This window comes from Alosa alosa, chromosome 5, assembly GCF_017589495.1.
Source record: "Alosa alosa isolate M-15738 ecotype Scorff River chromosome 5, AALO_Geno_1.1, whole genome shotgun sequence".
In the NCBI taxonomy this organism is placed as follows: Eukaryota; Metazoa; Chordata; class Actinopteri; order Clupeiformes; family Clupeidae; genus Alosa; species Alosa alosa.
The window spans coordinates 3,821,982-3,842,372 of record NC_063193.1 but is presented as its reverse complement, the minus strand read 5'-3'; the positions used below and the strand labels follow the sequence as shown (position 1 = coordinate 3,842,372).

Genomic DNA, 20,391 nt, shown 5'->3' with positions numbered 1-20,391 from the left:
TAAGAGTCAGTCAGTGAGGTGTGGAGCCAGTCAAAATAAAACTTTAAAAAGGTTGCTATGGCTATTGTGTGTTAATGCACACCAGCTGCAATGTTGAAATGTGAAATGCATAGTTGATAAATTGTAGTGTGAGTTGCATTAGCAGTCATGAGGAAATAAAGGCATGGATTTTTTTTTTTTTTTCAAAATCATTAAGGTTACAGTCTGTGACTCTAATCAATACACTTTTTGTCAAAATCAGGGAATTGCTCCTCACAGCCCTCAAGCTGCCAGTTTTGTGTGCATCTGACGGCTACACCGCTCTGTACTTTGAAAATATGTGGTTCAGACCGAGCCTACACTATTCCAGCCTATATCAACAGTTTCTTCAGTAGTATAGCAGCGGTGTATTTTTGTCTGTTGAGCTTAAATGTCAAACGACCAGAATCACAGACTTCACTGAACAGATGAAATGTGGAGCTGAAACAAAGACTTTATTTTTTGTGTTATGCATCATCTGAGAATAAGAGGCATCTATGGGCTATTATGGCAGAGTCATACTAACCGTCATACTATCCACTGCAACTTAACAAAAACAGCAATCTTCTTTAAGAAGAGATATTCCAATGTTGAGCAAATTATACCTTAACTGTTTTGGTCAGGTCCTCATACAAAGTTCAACCTTCAGGTTGCAGCACTGGTGGCTTGCCCAGAAAAACGGCATTGAAAACTGTAGGCCTACTCCACAGTGTTGGAGTGTTGAGCATGTACTCCGACTGCCATAGCTCTTGCATTGTGCTCAAGCAGGTTTGGTGCCCCATAGACCCACTGATTTATTGTTGTTGTGCTGTCGATTTTACCGAATTTTGACAATTGATAGGAAACAGTGTAGGCTACAACAAAATACATACCAGTAGATAGAGTCAATCCCAAGTGTAGGTAGTGATCATTTAAAAAACAAATTTTTTGATTGTCTTGAGTCTGAAGAAAATGTAGGCTATTGATATTAAGACGATAATGATATCATTTTTTGTCCCACCCTTATTGAATGCTAATTTAACCCTATGTTGTTTTCAATAAAAAACTAGCCACTGTCAATCAACTAAACGCCCTGAATAGGCTGATCATGCAGTGCTCTCTCACAGAATGCTGCATGTCAACTGCAAATGAATTAGTTGGGGTTGTTTCACTTTAGGATTTATAGCTTGACAGCATAATTGCAAATACATAATGCTTAGGAGAACATGAAGAAGAAGAAAGAAGGCTTTGAATTTTGATCCTCAGTCCTGTGAGGTTAGTAGATTGCATAGCAGTAGCAGGGAACAGTTATTGATAGGCCTTTTATAAAATAATTTGAAGGAAATTAATAGGCTAGCCATTAGGCTACAGATCAGGTTTAATAATATTTTTAAATCCTTAAAAATGTGTGAATGTGTGTGTGTGTGTGTGTGTGAGAGAGAGAGAGAGAGAGAGCGAGAGAGAGACAGAGTGTGTGTGTTTGTGTGTGTGTTGTGTGTGTGTGTGTGTGTGTAGGCTATGTTTATTATTTGTGTAGGCTAGGCCAGTGGTTTTCAAAGTGGGGGCCGTGAGGGGGTGCCAGGGGGGCCTCAGCAATTTGGAAGGAAAAATAAAAGCAACAAATAAATACATTTGAAAATTAAATATACCTATTACTATGAGGGTTGTTATACAATGCCATTAGAATAATTTGTCGCATATCTGAACATTATATTTTCCATTATAATGACTGGGAATAATAGTAGAGTGATAGCTCTCATATAGCAGAAAGCTCCAAATGCAATTTTTACACACTGTATGCTCAATCGGTAAGTGCTTGTGGCCAAAATAATTATTAGAATTAGCTTAATTTTACATTTGCCGTAGTATTGTCGATGGGTTTAATAACACATCAATGGGTCCTTGGCCAGAACCTAGTGGTATTTGGGGGGCCTTGTCGTGGAAAGGTTTGGGAACCCCTGGGCTAGGCTACTGTAGTGAGAAGTGTTTGACACACAGGAGGTTTGCCAAGCCATGTGATTGGTGAAGTAAAGACGTACACGAAACGTAACCCTCGAGTCCCTCCTACCACGGAAGAGGGGGAAACAGACTCAAGAAGAAAGTCCTAAGTACATTTGTGGTGTTCACATTGCAGTCCGTATGGTCTGTACTAACTGTATGCATTAATCAGTCGCGTTGAGTCCTTAATCGGGATTGAAAACTACGTTTTACCATGTCTGTGCCTTTATCATTTGACGGGAAAGTAGTGCTAGTCACTGGAGCTGGCGGAGGTAAATTTCCGAATAGTCTGCTAGCAAGCTAACGTTAAGTTCAGTTAACTGTATCTTTCATGCTGCAATTAATTGCTTCGTACATATTGTGGTATTTTGTTGGCCTCGTTCACCAAACGGACGTTTAGTGTAACCGATTGATCACTTTTTGCATAGATGACGAGGCTCTCTCTGTCTGTCCCGTGCAATGTTAGCTAATAAGTCGGTCAAAGGTTATTTTGCAGTTTCAGGTCAACATCAAGTACTAGCCTACATGGTAGCCTTTAATGCACGCCAGTCTACTTGTGTAAATGTTGTCATAACGTATTTAAATATAATGACGAACTCCTGAAGTAAACACGTAATGTTTTAAGACTGTCTAATTCTTGAGTTGTTCATTCACACTAATAAGGTCTTATCAGGCGAACTGTCACAACAGGCACCTTGGACTGGCCTCAGTGTGTCAAAGTTGTAACAGACCTATCAGTTGCTGTTGATGGTAGAACGATGAAGGCCAAAAGTATGATAACGACAAATGTAGATTGGGTGCCTGTATGAGATGCCACTGGCACTGAAAGTTTATTTCTGTAATTTTAAGGTTGGTCAAATAAGCATCACATTTCGCACGTGACTGTATGTTGCTTTGTTGTCATTTGGGTTGCAGGCAGTCAAACTAGCATGTTTTAATATTTTCTTTCCCACTTGACTCCAGGGCTTGGCCGGGAATATGCTTTGGCTTTTGCTGAAAGAGGAGCCTCTATAGTGGGTAAGTTTGTTTTGATTAGAACAGTCTATCTTTTAGGTGTGCTTTTAGATTTGCACATTTGTAGTTTGGACATAGGACTATCTCAGTATGCTGACCTTGGAAGCTTAAACACACAGATGGGATTTGTAAACATTTGCCATTCATGATCATGTCTAATTACACCAGGTTGGGAAACAGGGTAACTTGTGGCTATTTTAGAATATCATGCTGCTTTCTGAAACCTCAAACTTCAGTAGAGTACAACCTCTGACAAAGACATTTTGTAAGGCAGAGTAGACTCAGATATGTGTATGTGTATGTGCTTGTAGCAGGGTTATTCTCCCTTCTCCCTCTACAAAATATTCTTCATTACCATGCCAATGCAAATGTTTTCAATCTTCTCAATGAATAACTATTCAGCTATTAATGTTTTTATTTTTATTATTATTATTAAAAATAAGTGTTATACTTTCTAAACAAGTGTTTGCTTGCAGATTAGCTTCTGTTATGAGTCAATATGATTTTCTGTTGAGTGCTATTTCTATTGTTTTTGGTAATTGGCTGTTTAGTACTAATGCAGCACATAGAGATTAGGTTGAAAACGAGTTGATTGACAGGGTTGCTGAGCAGCAAGAGTAGATGCATAATGTGCACTTGCCATGTGACTGGACGAGCTGACACCTCTCTCTTTCTACCGTCTCCCCTCACAGTGAACGACCTTGGAGGGGACATCAAGGGAGGAGGGAAGAGCTCAGCGGCAGCTGATAAAGTAGTGGAAGAGATCAAGGCCAAGGGTGGGAAGGCTGTGGCCAACTATGGTGGGTGTGTCTACTTCTATTTGCCTGTATGTTAAAACTCCATTATGTGAGTACTGGTATTTACCCCGGTTTGACACTTTAGTAGTCCAAGACATTTTATTGTAACTCCCTCTTTTCTTCATACATAATAAGATACTACTTTTATACATATAAGATAATAATTTTATGCAACCAGTTTGAAACCTCTTTTAAAGTAAATGTCACTCTTAATGTTGCATTTTAATATGGCAACTCATAGTTCCATGAAAGTCTGACAGAATGCCCTGCATGTTGAAAAATTAGCCTACATTAAAAAGGGGTACTCAAGTATGTTGAAAGTTGACAACAAAGGTTACCTTTGCTACCCACTTCACCACAGCTCCATAGTGTAGTAGCAGGCATTCCAGGTGTGCAGCGGCAATAACAGATATCATCCCTATTATAGGCAAGTGAACCATCATGAATGTTTGAAATTGTTCATTCTAGTCTGTTTTTCAGTCTCAGAGAAAAGTTTCTGATGTAGGTACCTTCAGAGTGGAAGTAAAAAAAACAAAAAACATCTTATTTGAATCCCCTAAGTGTCAGGTTGTTATTTCTGTAACATTATTTTGAGGGCACCAGGTAGAAAAGTTTTTTTTTTTTTTACCAGAAAAGGTTGGAGTGGAGGCCCTTTATTCTGCAGCATAGTAGAAAACCCATGAAGAAAATTCTTGACGGGTGTAGTCAGAATACAGAATCTTGATAAAGCATCTCGGGCTGTTGAAGGAATACTGTGTGGTACTGTGTAGCCTCACGGGATCAAAAGAGTATATACTTCGGAATATAGAATCTTCGGAATACAGAATCTTGATAAAGCATCTCGGGCTGAAGACCCGTGTAGAACATCAGCAGGGCCCGGCTACACTGTCTCGTGGTGTCCTCTGCTGAGTTTGTGCTCCTTTGCTTTGCAGATTCAGTAGAAGAAGGAGAGAAGCTGATCCAGACAGCTTTGGATGCCTTTGGTCGAATAGGTGAGTTGGTCTTCGATGTTCATGTGTTAAGTGTAGTTTTCTGTGGAGATACACATTCAAAGTCACAGTAACCAATTTAATAAATAATTTATATGTTGTGATTGTTTTTTTGTTTCAACCACAGATGTTGTCATAAACAATGCAGGGTGAGTATTTTTGTCTTCTCTATTTGAATCTGTTTGACTTTCCTGAAAAGGCTCTTTTTTATTTGTTTCTTACCACAGAGTGCAGCAATAGATCGTCCTTCCTCACTGCCTCAGAGAAGAAAGAACATTTCTTTGTTTATGTCTGAAAATGCATTTCTCATCTGAATGGGGTTTTAAGGTTAGCATCTCTGGTTGTTATTTCAGGATTCTCCGGGACAGATCATTTGGCAGAACCAGTGACTTGGATTGGGGTACGTACAGAGTATGGCTGCAGTGCTTTCACATGATCAAGTGATTGTTGTAATTTATAACTTGGCATTACTGTGCAAGGCTCTTGTTCCTTTCTTCATCGTAAAATGAATAGTTATGAATTTTTGTCATTGTTATCTCAATAAAACCATGTACTTCAATGGAATATCCCTGACCAGTTTCTGAGCTCTGTTGTTGACAGTGTGATAAGGATGTTTACTCACCGTGAAGGAAATAATAGTTTCTGTATAAGTGTAGATCATTTTTTACTTTTTCAACTGCTGAGCAGTGATTTGAAAATAATGGTTGACTTGCATTTTAATATGACAATTTAAAATGATCAGTCATTGGCTTAATGTGGATGACAGAGCTATCAGATATGTAGATGTGCTTTGCACTATAATCAGAGATATCGGATGTAGATGTGCCATGCACAATAATCAGTCTCTGCCCCACAGACCTCATCCACAGAGTGCACCTCAGGGGTTCATTCCAGGTGACGCGGGCTGCATGGGAACATATGAAGAAGCAGAGGTTTGGCAGGTAGTTTGGCTGTTGGTTGCCTTCCAGAGGGAGTTGGGGGGTTGATGGAGGAAAGAATCTGTATGTGTGTTCCTTCCTGTAAATTCTTTGCACTCATGGGCTGCATGTATTTGCTCCACCAGCTAAGCAATAGTAAGTCATGCCTTTATGTTTTTAAGATTCCATGTCAGATCGACTTATTTGTGTGATCTATTCTGAAGTGATCAAGCTCTTTTAGACCATAATATTTGGCCTTAATCAGCGCTAGATATTTGTGTATATATAACTGAAAGACCGCTTCCTATAACTCCTTTCTATCTATGAAACGCCAGTTTCAGCTGTTTATTAATGACACTGTGCTCATCAGTCTCTAGTCTCTCCTGCTCCACTAACCATGCCCACTCACCCCTCCCAGGATTATCATGACGTCGTCTGCTGCTGGCATCTATGGCAACTTTGGCCAGGCCAACTACAGCGCTGCCAAGCTGGGCATGCTGGGCCTGTCCAACACGCTGGCCATCGAGGGCCAGAAGTACAACATCCACTGCAACACCATCGCCCCCACGGCCGGCTCCCGCCTTACCCAGACAGTCATGCCCCCCAGGTGAGCCCCCCCCCCCTGTTTGCACGCCTCCCAGAGGTCTAGAGGAAACATTTGATCTGGCCTCCACTTCCACATACCAACTGAGTAAATATTAGGGTTTTGTCTGGAGCAATTTTCTGTGGGGAAGAAAATATAATTTCATATTAGATTTTTTGAGGACAAGCGTTTGTTTGGCTCACGGGCAAAATAAATGAGTTGGGAAGTAAGTAAATAAATTAGCATCTAAATCAGGGTGAGGGTCTATTTAAAAATGGAATGTTGTCTGAATGTTGGTGTCTAAGTGTGTGTTTCAGTGTGAGCTCCTAATTGTGCAGGGAAGCAGTTTTTCTCATTGCAGTTGTAATGTGTTAGCTGACATGAAAGGCTTTTCTGACTGACCCTATCAGCTTCTTGCACACAAACACATACACATACATACACACAAACCGATACACATACACATACACATACACAGATACGCATACACATACACATACGCATACGCATATGCATACACATACACAGATATACACACACACACACACGCACACACACGCAGCTGAACTCAGTTGTCCTCTCGCAGCAGCTCTTCCAAGTTCCAACCCATTTACATGCATGTACACCCCCACCCCACCCCCAAGTGCAGCTCATCTCTGTTCTTAGCACACCAACTTCTTCTCTGTCATCAGACTCATAAGCACAGCCATGCTGCTTGTGTCCGTGGCCCTGTACTGAGCAGCACACATACAGGCTGCTTGTGCCTGAGCAGCGGGAGCCTCTGATAAACTAAAATGCCTCTAAGAGTGAGGCAGTGTGCCAGCTTGTCACTGTGGCTGCCAGCCTCCTCCCTCACAACTGCTCTCACACTTCTGTGGTCCTCTCTCTCTCTCTCTCTCTCTCTCTCTCTCTCTCTCTCCCTCTGTCTCTCTCTCTCTGCCTTGCTTTGACTATATCCTCTCTTTGTTTCCATCTCTCTCTCTCTCTCTCTCTTGCCCCTTGGTTCCTCCTCCTCTTCTGGTGTGGGTCTCTTGCTCCCCCTGCTGCACTCCTTCTCTCTCTTGCCTTTTTATCTATATTCCTCTCTTCCATCCCAGATCTGTTGGAGTCTCTGAAGGCAGAGTATGTGGCGCCCCTTGTCCTGTGGTTGTGTCACGCCGACTGCCAAGAGAATGGGGGTCTGTTTGAGGTATGCATCAGCTGAACTCTTTCTTTATATCTCTATCACACACACATACACACACACACACACATTTTTGACAACCACCAAGTTCAAATAGACACATGAACACACATACAAACCACTAAATACACCCATACCTAGCATTCACACCAAACAAGCAATATGTGTTTTTGCACCTGCACCTCTCTTCCCTGAACCCTTCCATCTGTGCAACCCAACAGAAGCCCCATCCTCACCTGTGTGTGAATGCTCACTGAGCTGAGTGCTTGTCATGTTAGAACGCTCGTGACTGCCTGCTAACTCACAAACCTAACTGCTGTTGTGATTGGTCTCTGACAGGTGGGAGCTGGCTGGATCGGCAAATGTAAGTGTCACCCATCATGCATCTGTGAAATACTGGCCAGAGCTTTATATATAGCTATCCCTATATGCAGCTGTGATGCTGGCCAGAGCTTTATACATAGCTATTCCTATATGCAGCTGTGATGCTGGCCACTCTGACCTCACATGTCAGTGTCACACATCTCAGGTGTTGACCTTGACTAGAAGATCTTGCAGATGGCCATCTCTCCTCTGCTTAATAAAGTAGCACGTGTCAGAAGGTGCACACACACCACATGCTGACAGAAAGAAAGAGGCGGAGAGGATTAAAGGAAATCAAGGGTAGTTTATAAGTAAATCAATCAAGATGGCTTAAGCTTGAAAAGCATTGCTAGAGATGCCCATTAGAATGAGAAGAGAGGGACGCTAATGGATGCTATAAAGCCTGAGTGAAGCGGAGCGCCTCATGTGCTCTTGTGTGTTGCAGTGCGGTGGGAGCGCACCCAGGGCCAGATCCTGCGCAGGAAGGCCCAGCCGGTGACCCCTGAGGCCGTGCGCGATCAGTGGGGGCAGATCTGTGACTTCTCCAACGCCACCAAACCCGCCAACATCCAGGGTAAAGCACACGCTATCAGTTCCCAGCACATCCAGGTTAAAGCACAGCCACCCCACCCCACACATGCTTTAACACTGCGGCTCCAAGCTGCACGCTCCAGAAGAAGCCGTCAAAAGCACAAGCACTCCCTCACAACTGCATCAAAGCACTGTGTGTGGCACAACTGGATGCCAAGGGGACTCAATTGTGTGATCTGGGTCCATTGATGAGAGGAGTTTGATTCTAGAGCAGTCTGAGCACTGTGCTGCATATCCAGGTGGGACTCTGAACTGCGCGCTGCGTTCGCACTCCCAGGTGCTACTGCATGCAAAATGAACACAACCAAGAGACAGAACATGTGTCCCAACTGTTTAATCAACTTGCATTAGCTTAGAGAAACAGGGAGAGGGAGAGCCTGAGGTAACATGACGAGAACAAAAGATGGCAACCTTTCATTCCTATTCTCATCCTTCCTTTCCATTTTCCTCTTTCTCTCTATCTCTCTGTCTTTCTCTCCCTCCCTCTCTCCCTCTCTCTCTCACATTGTCTCTCTCTCTCTGCCTCTGTCTCTCTCCCTTCCCCCATCAGCCCCCTGGTCATGTATCACATCAGAGAGGCGAGGGTAGAGCGAGGGAGCAGATAGGAGGGCAAGAGAGCTGAACACAGAGGAAGAGATGGAGTGTGTGTCTTGAGAAGAGAGACTCTTCATTTGCATGCCTTTGTAGTGCTCATCATCATCTGTGTTAAGGTGTGTGTGTGTGTGTGTGTGTGTGTGTGTGCTCAGGATGCTCTCCCCATCATCTAGTAAATTAACCAAGCAGCTAATTAGCCCCCTCCCGTATCCCCCCCCCCATAGAGTCTCTGCAGACGTTGGTGGAGGTGCTCTCCAGGGTAGAGGCAGAGGACCGTGAACCCAGCCCTGTGAGTGAACACACACAAATACACACAGTACACACTCACACACATATTACTACACACAGTCAAGCGAAGACTCACATACACAAAGTAATGAGTTTAGAAACTCCCTCATGATTTATACTTACAAAGCACTCAACTCTATTAAGTATTAAACTGACAGAAACTGCATTTTATGCTCAGTATCTCAGCTCAGCAGATCATCAGTATGAATGACAGTGTAACACTCAAAACTGTCGTAATGTTCCAATGATGTTATAAGTTTTCTACAATGTAATAATTTTTTCCATCAAACATGTAATAAACTCAATAATGTAATAAACTCACAACAATGTAATGAAGTGTTCTAAAGTGAAAAGTGAATCATTGTTATTACATTACTGGTTTTACCTTCTCAATACAACTTTTTCCTCTTAACTCCATCAAAAATGTAATCTAATGTACTCAAACATACCACCAATAATATAACTGCATTTTTCAATGCATTATATGTAGAAGTTCTTTTTCAATCCTTACATTTTTTATTATTCGATATAGTGAGTATAGTGTAGTGAGTTCTATTAATGTATTATGTTCATATTTTGGTCTGTATTCTGCGTTTTTGTTTTTCAGAGATTGTGAATACCATTTTCTTTGGTAGATGAAAAGTGAGCTGAAGCTGCAGCCCAGTTATTCTTGGAGAACTAGATCATGACATCTCAACTGAGTCTATGAGTTATTGATTGTATATGAAATCTATTGCAGTTATAGTAAGACTTGATGCTTCAATTCTGTGCTAGTTGTTGACCACACAGTACAGCACAGTGCTCTAAATGAGCTTGGTGCTTTGGCATGCAGAATTTGATCTGTATGCAGCACTGAATGAAGTGAAAAGTGTTTATTCTATTTCAACAAGTGCACTGCACTTCATGCAGCTGCTTGAACAGCGAGGTAACTAATCTCAAACACTTGTCTTTTATTTTCATTTGCATCTAAACACGTACACGAGTGTGAATTTAACCTGTTTACTTCAAGTTTTCTGAGCCTCCATATTCCATGCTTAAAACAGTGAGAGATTTTTTACGTAAAAAAAAACCCTCGAATATTTCAAGATATCAAAATAAAAATTGAGAGTAGAACTGAACACACCTGTCTGTTTTGTTTTCTGTATCTGATTTCTCAATAGAAGCCAAAATTAATCTCCTATCCCAATTGTTTTTAAAATGATCATTAACTTAGATATATACTGTATTCGCAAAATAGAATGACATTCTAGAATGAGTTTCTTCAGTACCGGTACATTATTGAACTTTTTCAGTTTTAATTGCATTTTTGATGGCATTAAGTGGAAACAGAATTATTTGATGCTATATTGTGATTACTGGATTCTGCAACCATAATGATAATATAAGCTTTATTACATTTTGGGAGTATTACATCATTGGGTTTTATTGTATTGTTTGATGGACTATTGGGAGTTGTAACATGAACTGCAAAATTATAACACTGTTGGGTTGTACAAGAACAGTTGTGAAGAATTAATTTTGTTGAAAGTTTGCGTGATTATGAGGATGAATGGTAGCCTGGAGATTCCAGACCCAAATCTGAATGATTAAGGGTCTGGCCATGACTATGTAATGGCCCAACTCGAGGGGCGGCACCAAGCATGCATTTGAAAATCTCACTGCACGCAATTGGACAACAGTACGACTAATGTTTACTGACTGATTCCGGACTTCAACGCAATTGGATAACACTACGACCAATGTTTACTGACTGATTCGTTGCAGCACTGTTGTCATCTGTTTAGTTCGCCTCTGGCCCGCCTATATCAGATACACCGATGTGATTTGGTGCCCCACGATACAAGTGGCATAAGTAATGAGCTTTATTACTCATTGTCAGAGTAATAATTCAAATTGTGCTCCCGCGAGAACTCTGGATTCCCAAGGTGGATGAATGGTTCATCTTACGTTATAAATGGTAAATCAGCAGCAAACATGGTGAGAAGGTGGGCACCTTCATTTTTTTGGCAGAAAAGAAAACTTTTTGTTAGACAAATTGTTTAGTTGGAGTTTTTAGTCTACATTTGTGTCCTAAGCATCCTTGTTTGATGGGGACTTAAAAACCAGGTCTCGTGCTGGAGTTATTAGGGGACCAAGCAGAAGTTGCTTGAACCCTATTATTTGTCAGAATCATTATTTTTTGCATATTTATGTATTCACAATACAATATATTGAACAATCTTGGAAATGTATTTGTTAAGGTGTGCTGTTGAGGCAAGTGTATGTAAAAGTGGCTTTGTGAGGTGTCCACCGGGCCACACTACATAGCACATAGCCCTGAACATATTTGTCTTTCACATGACCACATACAATCAAATGCCATATGCACATGGTCTATAAAAACAACAACAAAGAAAACATGAAAGTGTAAGTGTTTGCTCACATTTCCTGTATGGCACTGCCAACTGGCCCACTCAACAAAATGGCCACAAACTTCATATATCAATATTTAATGATAATGAAAGATCTTGATTAAATGAGTCATTCACACATAGAGCTGTGTACTGAATTGGCCACAATGTGGTACTTCAAGAAGCCACAAAACATTTTCCTCTAGCATGGTTGAGTTTATCTTCAAAATTATTGTTTGCCTATATGTCCAATTGTCCTCTATAACTTAGTGAAACAGTGGAATCCTTCCTTGGTTCTGCTTGGACCCAGCTGACCACTGCTTGCTATTTTATTTGTTTTTGCTATTGTCCTTGCTAAATCCTCGTAAATCCTGACTGAGCTCTTCTCCTCTCAGATGGATGCAGTGGGCCAGACGCTTCCGGAGATGACCTTTACCTACTCCCACATTGAGTGCATTCTGTATGCCTTGGGGGTGGGCATGTCCACTAAGGAACCGGACCACCTGAAGTTCCTGTATGAGAACAACGCAGACTTTAGTGTTTTGCCCACATTCGGGGTCATCCCCTCCCAGGCCTCCATGATGAGTGGAAGTCTCAGCTCCGTGCCTGGCCTCAATTTGGACATGACCCGGGTGAGACTTCACAGATGCTACCCAGTACTGCTGGCTTCAGCACGCCTCAGACAATCCACTTACACTGGGCTGCAGCTGGGTATGGTAAACCCCAACAACACCAGCTCTAGGCACACAGATAGCAGCACCTTATCTATAAAGATAGATAGATAGATAGATAGATAGATAGATAGATACTTTATTGATCCCCAAGGGTAAATTCAAGCCCATATACTTGGCTGTGTCTGTTGTATGCATCACCCAAAGAGAGGTGTTGGTGGGGATTGTAAATGAGGTTAAGGTTCCTGAAAGGTGGAATTGTCTTGCACAGTCATCCACATTTGTAATTGATATATCACCTATTCTGGATTTATATTCTTCCTTGACATTCTTTGCTGCCAGGTTGTTATTCACTGTACTATAAATCCTCCCTCTCATCCTTATTGATGGGATACTGTACACAAGAGAACACACCACTGGTTGATACATAAGCTTTCAGAAATAATATGCTGTGAATGTTAAACAGTTTGGAGAAGGGAAGTAAAACTGTCGGCAGGATTTGTGCCGTGGTGAGCTGTCACCTCACATATCATTTAAGTGCCACTGAGGGGTCTAGGGATCATGTGGAAAGCCGCTGTTAAACCCTCTGCCACATTTAGCCAGGAGCTATCTGTTTGCCTCTCAGTTTGGCTGCTCCTGCTGTCTGCATGCGGTAGAAGCTGCTTCTGATCACTCTCACAGGTGTCTTCTCAAGCTGTTTACCAACCTATGTGTTTGTTTATTTGCTGGCCACTGCAGTTGCTGCATGGGGAGCAGTATCTGGAGGTTTACAAACCGCTCCCAGCTTCAGGTGGGAATCCATGTCCTGTCCTCCGTCCCTGTCTTTTTCACTACTGTCCTCTCGCTGCTTACCAGTGTCCCTCTCCTGTCCACTCCCCTCTCCCTACTTCTGCATTCAGGGTAATCTCTTCCTTTCTTCCTTCTTTTCCTCTTTTCATTTCCTCTCTTCCACTCATCGCTGTTCTTCATCGCTGCTCTTTGAATGGACTGTAACTCATTTAATGGTTTTACAGGAACGCTCACCTCCAAGGCATCGATCGCTGATGTTTTGGATAAAGGCTCTGGATCTGTCATCCTGTTGGATGGTGAGTACCCATGTCACAGATGTTGCGTCTCAGAGAGGAGTAGAGGAGGGGGTTGGTGCATCACACGGATTCAGAGAGTGAGAGAGCACCTCCCCTCACACAAGACCAATGGTATTTTCATAACACTGATGTTAGAGACACAAACATTAAAAGACAGAATGTTCTGGATTGGATTGGTGAGCGTTGCCATGTGTTATGGCCAGTGTTTGCTGCACAGTAAGCCTGCTGTACTGTATGCTGCATCACTGTATATGTGTGTAATGTGTGATAATGTACTCGCAGTGCACACGTATAAAGACCAGGAGCTGCTGTGCTACAACCAGTTCTCCCTCTTCATCGTGGGAGCGGGAGGATTTGGAGGGAAGAGATCATCTGATAAAGCCAAGGTAGAGTCCTGCACTTGTGCACTATTCTCTATGTGCTCTTAATGTGCTTACTTGTGCACTATTCTCTCTGTGCTCTTAGTGTTCTTACTTGTGCACTATTCTCTCTGTGCTCTTAGTGTGCTTACTGCACTTGTGCACTATTCTCTCTGTGCTCTTAGTGTGCTTACTTGTGCACTATTCTCTCTGTGCTCTGTTTTGGCTCCTTTGGCTAATTATTCCAAGGGTGTGGAAGTGAGGAACAACGTTAACGTGTCAGTACAGTCAGAGACTTTGGAGTGCGCACTAAATACCAGCTCTACTGAATAGAGTCTGATTCTGAAGGCCATGTGGCCGGTGGAGGTTGATGAGCTGGGGGATAACATGCACTCTTTTGAGGTGGTTGGAAATGAGACGCACCACTGCATTATGGGCCATTTGTGCAGACACACTGTGCAAACTGGAAGATCCACTAGAGGGGCATAGCGACAGCTGAATGGAGAGATACCCATGGCCTGTACCGAGAGTTGGGGAACATGCTGAGTTTGCTAAGATCTTTTTTTGGAGAGAGCCCTAAGCCAGAGTGAGCACTTACAGTAGGCCTAGACCAGAGAAAGATGTAAAGCATTCTCTGAGCTCTTGAGCTCTTTGTTGTTTGTGATGATGAGTCTGCTCTTCCTCTCCAGAGCACTGTGGATATGCCCAACAGAGCTCCAGATGCTGTGGTGACTGATGAAACTTCCAGCAATCAGGCAAGCGCAAAACACACACATCCACACGTGCACACACAAACACACACATTCACACTCCTGGACCACAGACTCACACTTGCAGAGCACACAGTCTCTCTCCCCCACTTTCTCTCTCTCTCTCACACACACACACACACACACACACACACACACACACACACACACACACACACACACACACACACACACACACACACTTTTTCTCTCTCTCTCTTCACGATCACACCTCTGGGAATCCGTGGCACAGTAGATTTCCACGTCTTGGTGTAAGCATGGTGACAGGCAGGAAGGCCAACAGTGAGGCAGTGCAGAGTTCAGCCGCTCACTTCTGATTACGTTGAACGGCCTCGACGAGGAGAGGAGAGGAGCCGCCTTTCCTAAACAGATTCATTGGAGTGGTGAGAGGTGTTCAGAGGTGACTGCTCCTCTCCCCCTGATATGATCTCTGCTGCAGCACACAGAGGTTGCACAGGAACAGCAGCTGGTGTCATCATGAGAGCCCATCCAGTTGTGACCAGACAGCATCTGTGGTGTGTCCCCTAGCGACTACGCTATGATGAGGTGGACTCTCCACCAGCACCAGCAACCAGCAACATCACAACGTGGTTCATTTCAAATTGATTTATACATGAAAAACAATTCTACAATAAATTATAATGTCATAACATTGATGCTTAAAATGTGTTTGTTGTCATTGTTGCTCAGTGAAATGGAAAATGATCTGTGGTACTGATGATGATGATGATTATGATGATGATGATGATGATGATGATATTTAATTCAAAAGAAATGCTAATGCTATTCCGAGTTCAATAGCACCCATGCTGATGAAGAGCAAATGCGTTTCCCAAATGACTGAATGTGGATGTAACTCCTGCTCCTCCAGGCTGCTCTCTACAGGCTGAGTGGGGATTGGAACCCCCTCCACATTGACCCAGATTTCGCAGCCATGGGAGGTAAGACATCACACACACACACACACACACACACGCACACGCACACGCACACGCACACGCACACGCACACGCACACACTCACACACTCAACACTCACACACACACTCAACACACACACAGGTTAAAGGTTAAAGGTGGATAAATGTTTGGGGTTTTAGTGTCCCTCTGGTTGATGATTATCTAGAGTATGTTGTGTATGTTTCCATTCCTGAGCCTAGAGCAATGTAAGATAAAGACCAGTAGTTCTGTGGAATTGCTCAGAATGCTGACGCACCTGTAGGCCTGAAATACAGATGTGTCAGATGTGTCTGTGTTTACGCTAGCTTGTCAAATAAAATGTTAATCTTCAAATTGTGATTAAAATGTCTTGCCATCATTCAGTTAGGGGTCTTGAGTGGTAAAGAGCCTTTGGTCACAATCTGCTTTTCCAGTAGTTCAGTTCAACTGGGCATGTCATGTGGTCAGTGTGGAGTAGGTGAGGAGCAGTATGTGGTCAGTGTGCAGCAGGTGAGGAGCAGTATGTGGTCAGTGTGCAGCAGGTGAGGAGCAGTATGTGGTCAGTGTGCAGCAGGTGAGGAGCAGTATGTGGTCAGTGTGGAGCAGGTGAGGAGCAGTATGTGGTCAGTGTGCAGCAGGTGAGGAGCAGTATGTGGTCAGTGTGCAGTATGTGGTCAGTGTGGAGCAGGTGAGGAGCAGTATGTGGTCAGTGTGCAGCAGGTGAGGAGCATACACGCTGTGTCCTGTCTCACCAGCGTTGTGTCATTTCCCAGGATTCAAAGCACCCATTCTGCACGGCCTCTGCTCATTTGGGTTTGCTGCACGCCATGTCCTGAAGCATTTCGCCAACAATGACGTCTCCAGATTCAAGGCCATCAAGGTAACCCACATGCACAATTCAATACTCTACCGAAGTCAGTCACAAAGTCCCACTCTCCTTTATCAAGGTCACACACACACACACACACACACACACACACACACACACACACACACACTCTTCACACTACTTTTAAAAAAGAGGCCACCAGGAGAACTCGCACTCGGAAGGAGCTAGAGTTTAAAGTTTTCTCTGAGTTTTCTTGTATGCCGTGTCGTTTTGACAGCTTTTACTCTCCTTTCTTCTCTCTCTCTCTCTCTCTCTCTCTCAGGTGCGTTTTGTTAAACCAGTGCTTCCAGGACAGAGTCTGCAGACAGAAATGTGGAAGGAGGGCAACAGGATCCATCTGCAATGCAAGGTGACATTTTGAGATAAGGCCACTCAATGACATGCTAATGTAAAGAAACACATGCAGCCCAATAGGGAAAAAAGCTGCTGAGTTTAGTAACAAATAAACAAATATTGCTCTATGTATGTAGCACTGAGGGTTGGTCCATTGAGCTGCAGTCTAGTGCTGATGAGAGTGGAACTGGTGTGTGTGTGCTGGCAGGTGAAAGAGACCGGAGCAGTGGTGCTATCTGGGGCTTATGTGGACCTACACGCACCTCCAGAGCTCTCTCCAAGCACTGCTCCTGAGGTACACACACACGCACGCACACTCATACATACACACACACACACACACACACCTTTACACACACGCATTGTATAATGCACACTTCCAATCTCAGTGCTGTTGTGGTGTTTGTAGGCGGGGGAGCTGCAGAGTGATCTGGTATTTGCTGAAATTGGGCGCCGCCTGGAGACCATGGGGGCAGACCTGGTGAAGAAGGTCAACGCAGTGTTTGTGTGGGAGATTACCAAGGATGGACAGATCTGCTCACAATGGGGTGGGTCCACATGCGCTCACTTATTCACACACACACTAAGGAGCATGGGCACTTATACACACGCACACTATGGGGTGAGTCCACATGCGCTCACTTATACTGTACACACACTAAGGAGCATGGGCACTTATACACACGCACACTAAGGAGTGAGTCCACATGCGCTCACTTATACACACACACACTAAGGAGTATGGGCAGTAACAGGTCATATGAGAGATACATAATGTGTGTACCATGAAGTACGTATCGTAACGCCTCCAATTACCACCACTTTCATTCGAAAATTCTAAAACAATGATGTTTTTTAATACTTCAAAATAACATTTGATAAATGAACCTTACACTTCAGTAGCCATAAGTGTGTAGATTTGATCCAAAGGCCTGGTGGGTCGCCTATTTACGCAATTTCAATGGCACATGAACGGTTAAACCGAGAATTCTCGTCATGAAATTAAAATTCCACTGGAGCTCCAAGCAGATTTGTACACGCAGCCTTACAACACTGTTTACAGCTCCTCGAGTCACGGTAAAATGTCATTTTTGGTACATAGCTAATTTAGATACACCTATGGTGTGGGTGCTTGCGTTTCTTTAGGAATACGCCGTCTTGGTGTGTATAGAAATGGATATTAAATGACATACACCCAAGACGGCAGAAATACGGGACCGACAGTAATAGGGGGAGTTCCGATAAGTGAAGTAACCAGCAGCACCATTTTTACAGGCAGTAGAACACTAGAACATGAGTAGAACATGTACAGGCAGTAGAACATGAGTAGAACATGTACAGGCAGTAGAACACGAGAACATGAGTAGAACATGTACAGGCAGTAGAACATGAGTAGAACATGTACAGGCAGTAGAACACGAGAACATGAGTAGAACATGTACAGGCAGTAGAACACTAGAACATGAGTAGAACATGTACACCTAATTCAAAGCCATTGCTATGAGAACAGACCTGTGAGCACACCTCCCCTCTTCCCTCTGTGTGTCCAGCCATCGATCTGAAGTCTGGACCTGGCGCCCTCCTCAAGGGCCCGTACAGCGGCAAAGCTGATGTCACGCTCACCGTGTCTGACCAGGACTTCATGGAGGTGGTGCAGGGCAAGCTCAACCCACAGAAGGTACAGTATGGCCTTTACCACGGCTCAGACTGGCTCAGTCTTGGGCTCCTCAAACATGTGAAGCGTGGGAGTCTTGATTTGGTAGAGTAGGTGTTGGTTGAATTGTGGCTTAAACTCCTGAAAGAACGCATGCATGCAAAAAGAACGGATGCATAACAAATGTCACACATTCACACTCTCTGAGACACATACACACAACAGAGCTCACTGAATTTTGTCTCTGAAATTTCTCAAAGTGATGTGATCACTGACAGACTGACAGACTAAGTAAGACACCGCCTGCCTCTGTGAGCACATTGTGCTCATTATAAATGAGATGTAAAACAGAGAGCTTGTCAGCCTCCCAAAGTGGAGCGATCAGTCAGGTGTCAGCTGCAGCGCCTGAGCCCAGGCAGGAGCTCTGGAAGGTGTTTGCCTTCTTTCTCGCTCTCTTGTTCTCTCTCTCCTCTCCTCTCCTCTTCTCTTCTCTTCTGTCTCTCTCCCCTTTTGCTCTGCGCTCCTTTCATTCCCTCCCTACTGAGATCATGCTTTCCTTCCTCCCTCTGCAGGCGTTTTTCGAGGGCAAGCTAAAGATGCGGGGCAACATTATGCTGAGCCAAAAGCTGGACAGCTTACTGAAGGACCACGCCAAGCTGTGAGGGGCCCAGTGCATCACCTCACAACCACCGTCCAGCTATCCCATGTATGTCCAGGGGTCAGGAGCGCAGACTAACCACCGCTGTCATGTAATGGAATCACTGAATGCAATGAGATCTTTGATAATCAAATGAATGGACATAGAGGATGATTCAGCAGTGCTTTGAAACTATGTGGAAGGGCATTAATTTCTATTAATAAGGTACTGTAGTCATGGGTTGGGATTCAGTTCCAGTGAAAAGATGTGACAGGAGAGGTGTCTGCAGCATTTCTGCAGAAACACATGGGCAAGAATTTGGGTTCAACCGCTAAGCTGACCTGTCTGATGGGGAACTAGACCTGCTTTGCCTTGGTTAAGTTAGTGTATCTCAATAAAATTGAAATGAAGACTTGAAGACTAACATACTAAAATCAGTCTTCTGTGTCCATTTATTTGATTCAGACATAAGGACAGGTTAATGCTTTGAACTAAATTTAGTGATTCAGTGCCTTGTTGCGGTCTTCATCACTTGACTCATGCAAGGTGTTATTCTCAGTATCAATGTTTCACTCTTTCCAAAAACATAAATATACAGTATATTTTTAAATGATTGCATAGAATGGTGCTGTGTGGGTGAAATTGAAAGTGTGGGAGAAGGTGTAGTTTTGTTGAAATGTTTCTGCCTCCATCTACGCTGTGCTGCACCTGACCGCCCCTCCTGAAGTAGGTTGGTGTATGTAAAGTGCCTCCACCACTTGAAGGATTAGCAAATAAACAGACTCTTCTTCAGCGAGGCCACACTGTTATGTGCTACCAGAAGAGACAGGGGACTGAGGACCACCTGATGTGTCCTGAGAGCCTCGGAAGGAATGAATCAAACTAATAAAAAACATCTGCTTTCTACTCATGTGCAAGTTATTTCCACTCTGCCAATCAGCGCTGTAGTCGAGTCACAAAAGCCCAGTGTAAGAGGTCCCAGTGTTTTCCAAGTCACCAGTGTAAGAGTCCAAGACACCAAAGACCAGTGGAGTCCAAGTCACCAGTGTAAGAGTCCAAGACACCAAAGACCAGTGGAGTCCAAGTCACCAGTGTAAGAGTCCAAGTTACCAGTGTAAGAGTCCAAGACACCAAAGACCAGTGGAGTCCAAGTCACCAGTGTAAGAGTCCAAGACACCAAAGACCAGTGGAGTCCAAGTCACCAGTGTAAGAGTCCAAGTCACCAGTGTAAGAGTCCAAGTGGAGGCGAGTTCCAAGCTTGTCTCCAGTGCTCCACTCTGGCAGTCACAGAGCTGGCGTACAAACAGTGATGGTAAGCGCGTGAATCAGCATGTAGGTGAACACACTTGCC

The 20,391-nt window shown here is 43.5% G+C and overlaps 1 protein-coding gene across 1 annotated transcript; it reads left to right on the top strand.

Moving 5' to 3' along the window:
* Nucleotides 1–2,047: 2,047 nt before the first annotated feature.
* Nucleotides 2,048–19,946, top strand: hsd17b4 (hydroxysteroid (17-beta) dehydrogenase 4). Its single transcript, XM_048243341.1, has 24 exons — nt 2,048–2,267; nt 2,959–3,012; nt 3,702–3,809; nt 4,739–4,798; nt 4,923–4,944; nt 5,149–5,195; nt 5,652–5,736; nt 6,131–6,313; nt 7,388–7,484; nt 7,818–7,842; nt 8,287–8,415; nt 9,251–9,315; nt 12,100–12,336; nt 13,114–13,165; nt 13,389–13,460; nt 13,743–13,846; nt 14,509–14,574; nt 15,461–15,530; nt 16,301–16,407; nt 16,679–16,765; nt 16,958–17,044; nt 17,159–17,297; nt 18,300–18,427; nt 18,976–19,946. Exons 1-24 carry the CDS (start codon nt 2,210–2,212, stop codon nt 19,063–19,065), a joined length of 2,172 nt encoding a protein of 723 aa, XP_048099298.1. The 5' UTR covers nt 2,048–2,209; the 3' UTR covers nt 19,066–19,946.
* The last annotated feature ends 445 nt before the right edge of the window (nt 19,947–20,391 follow it).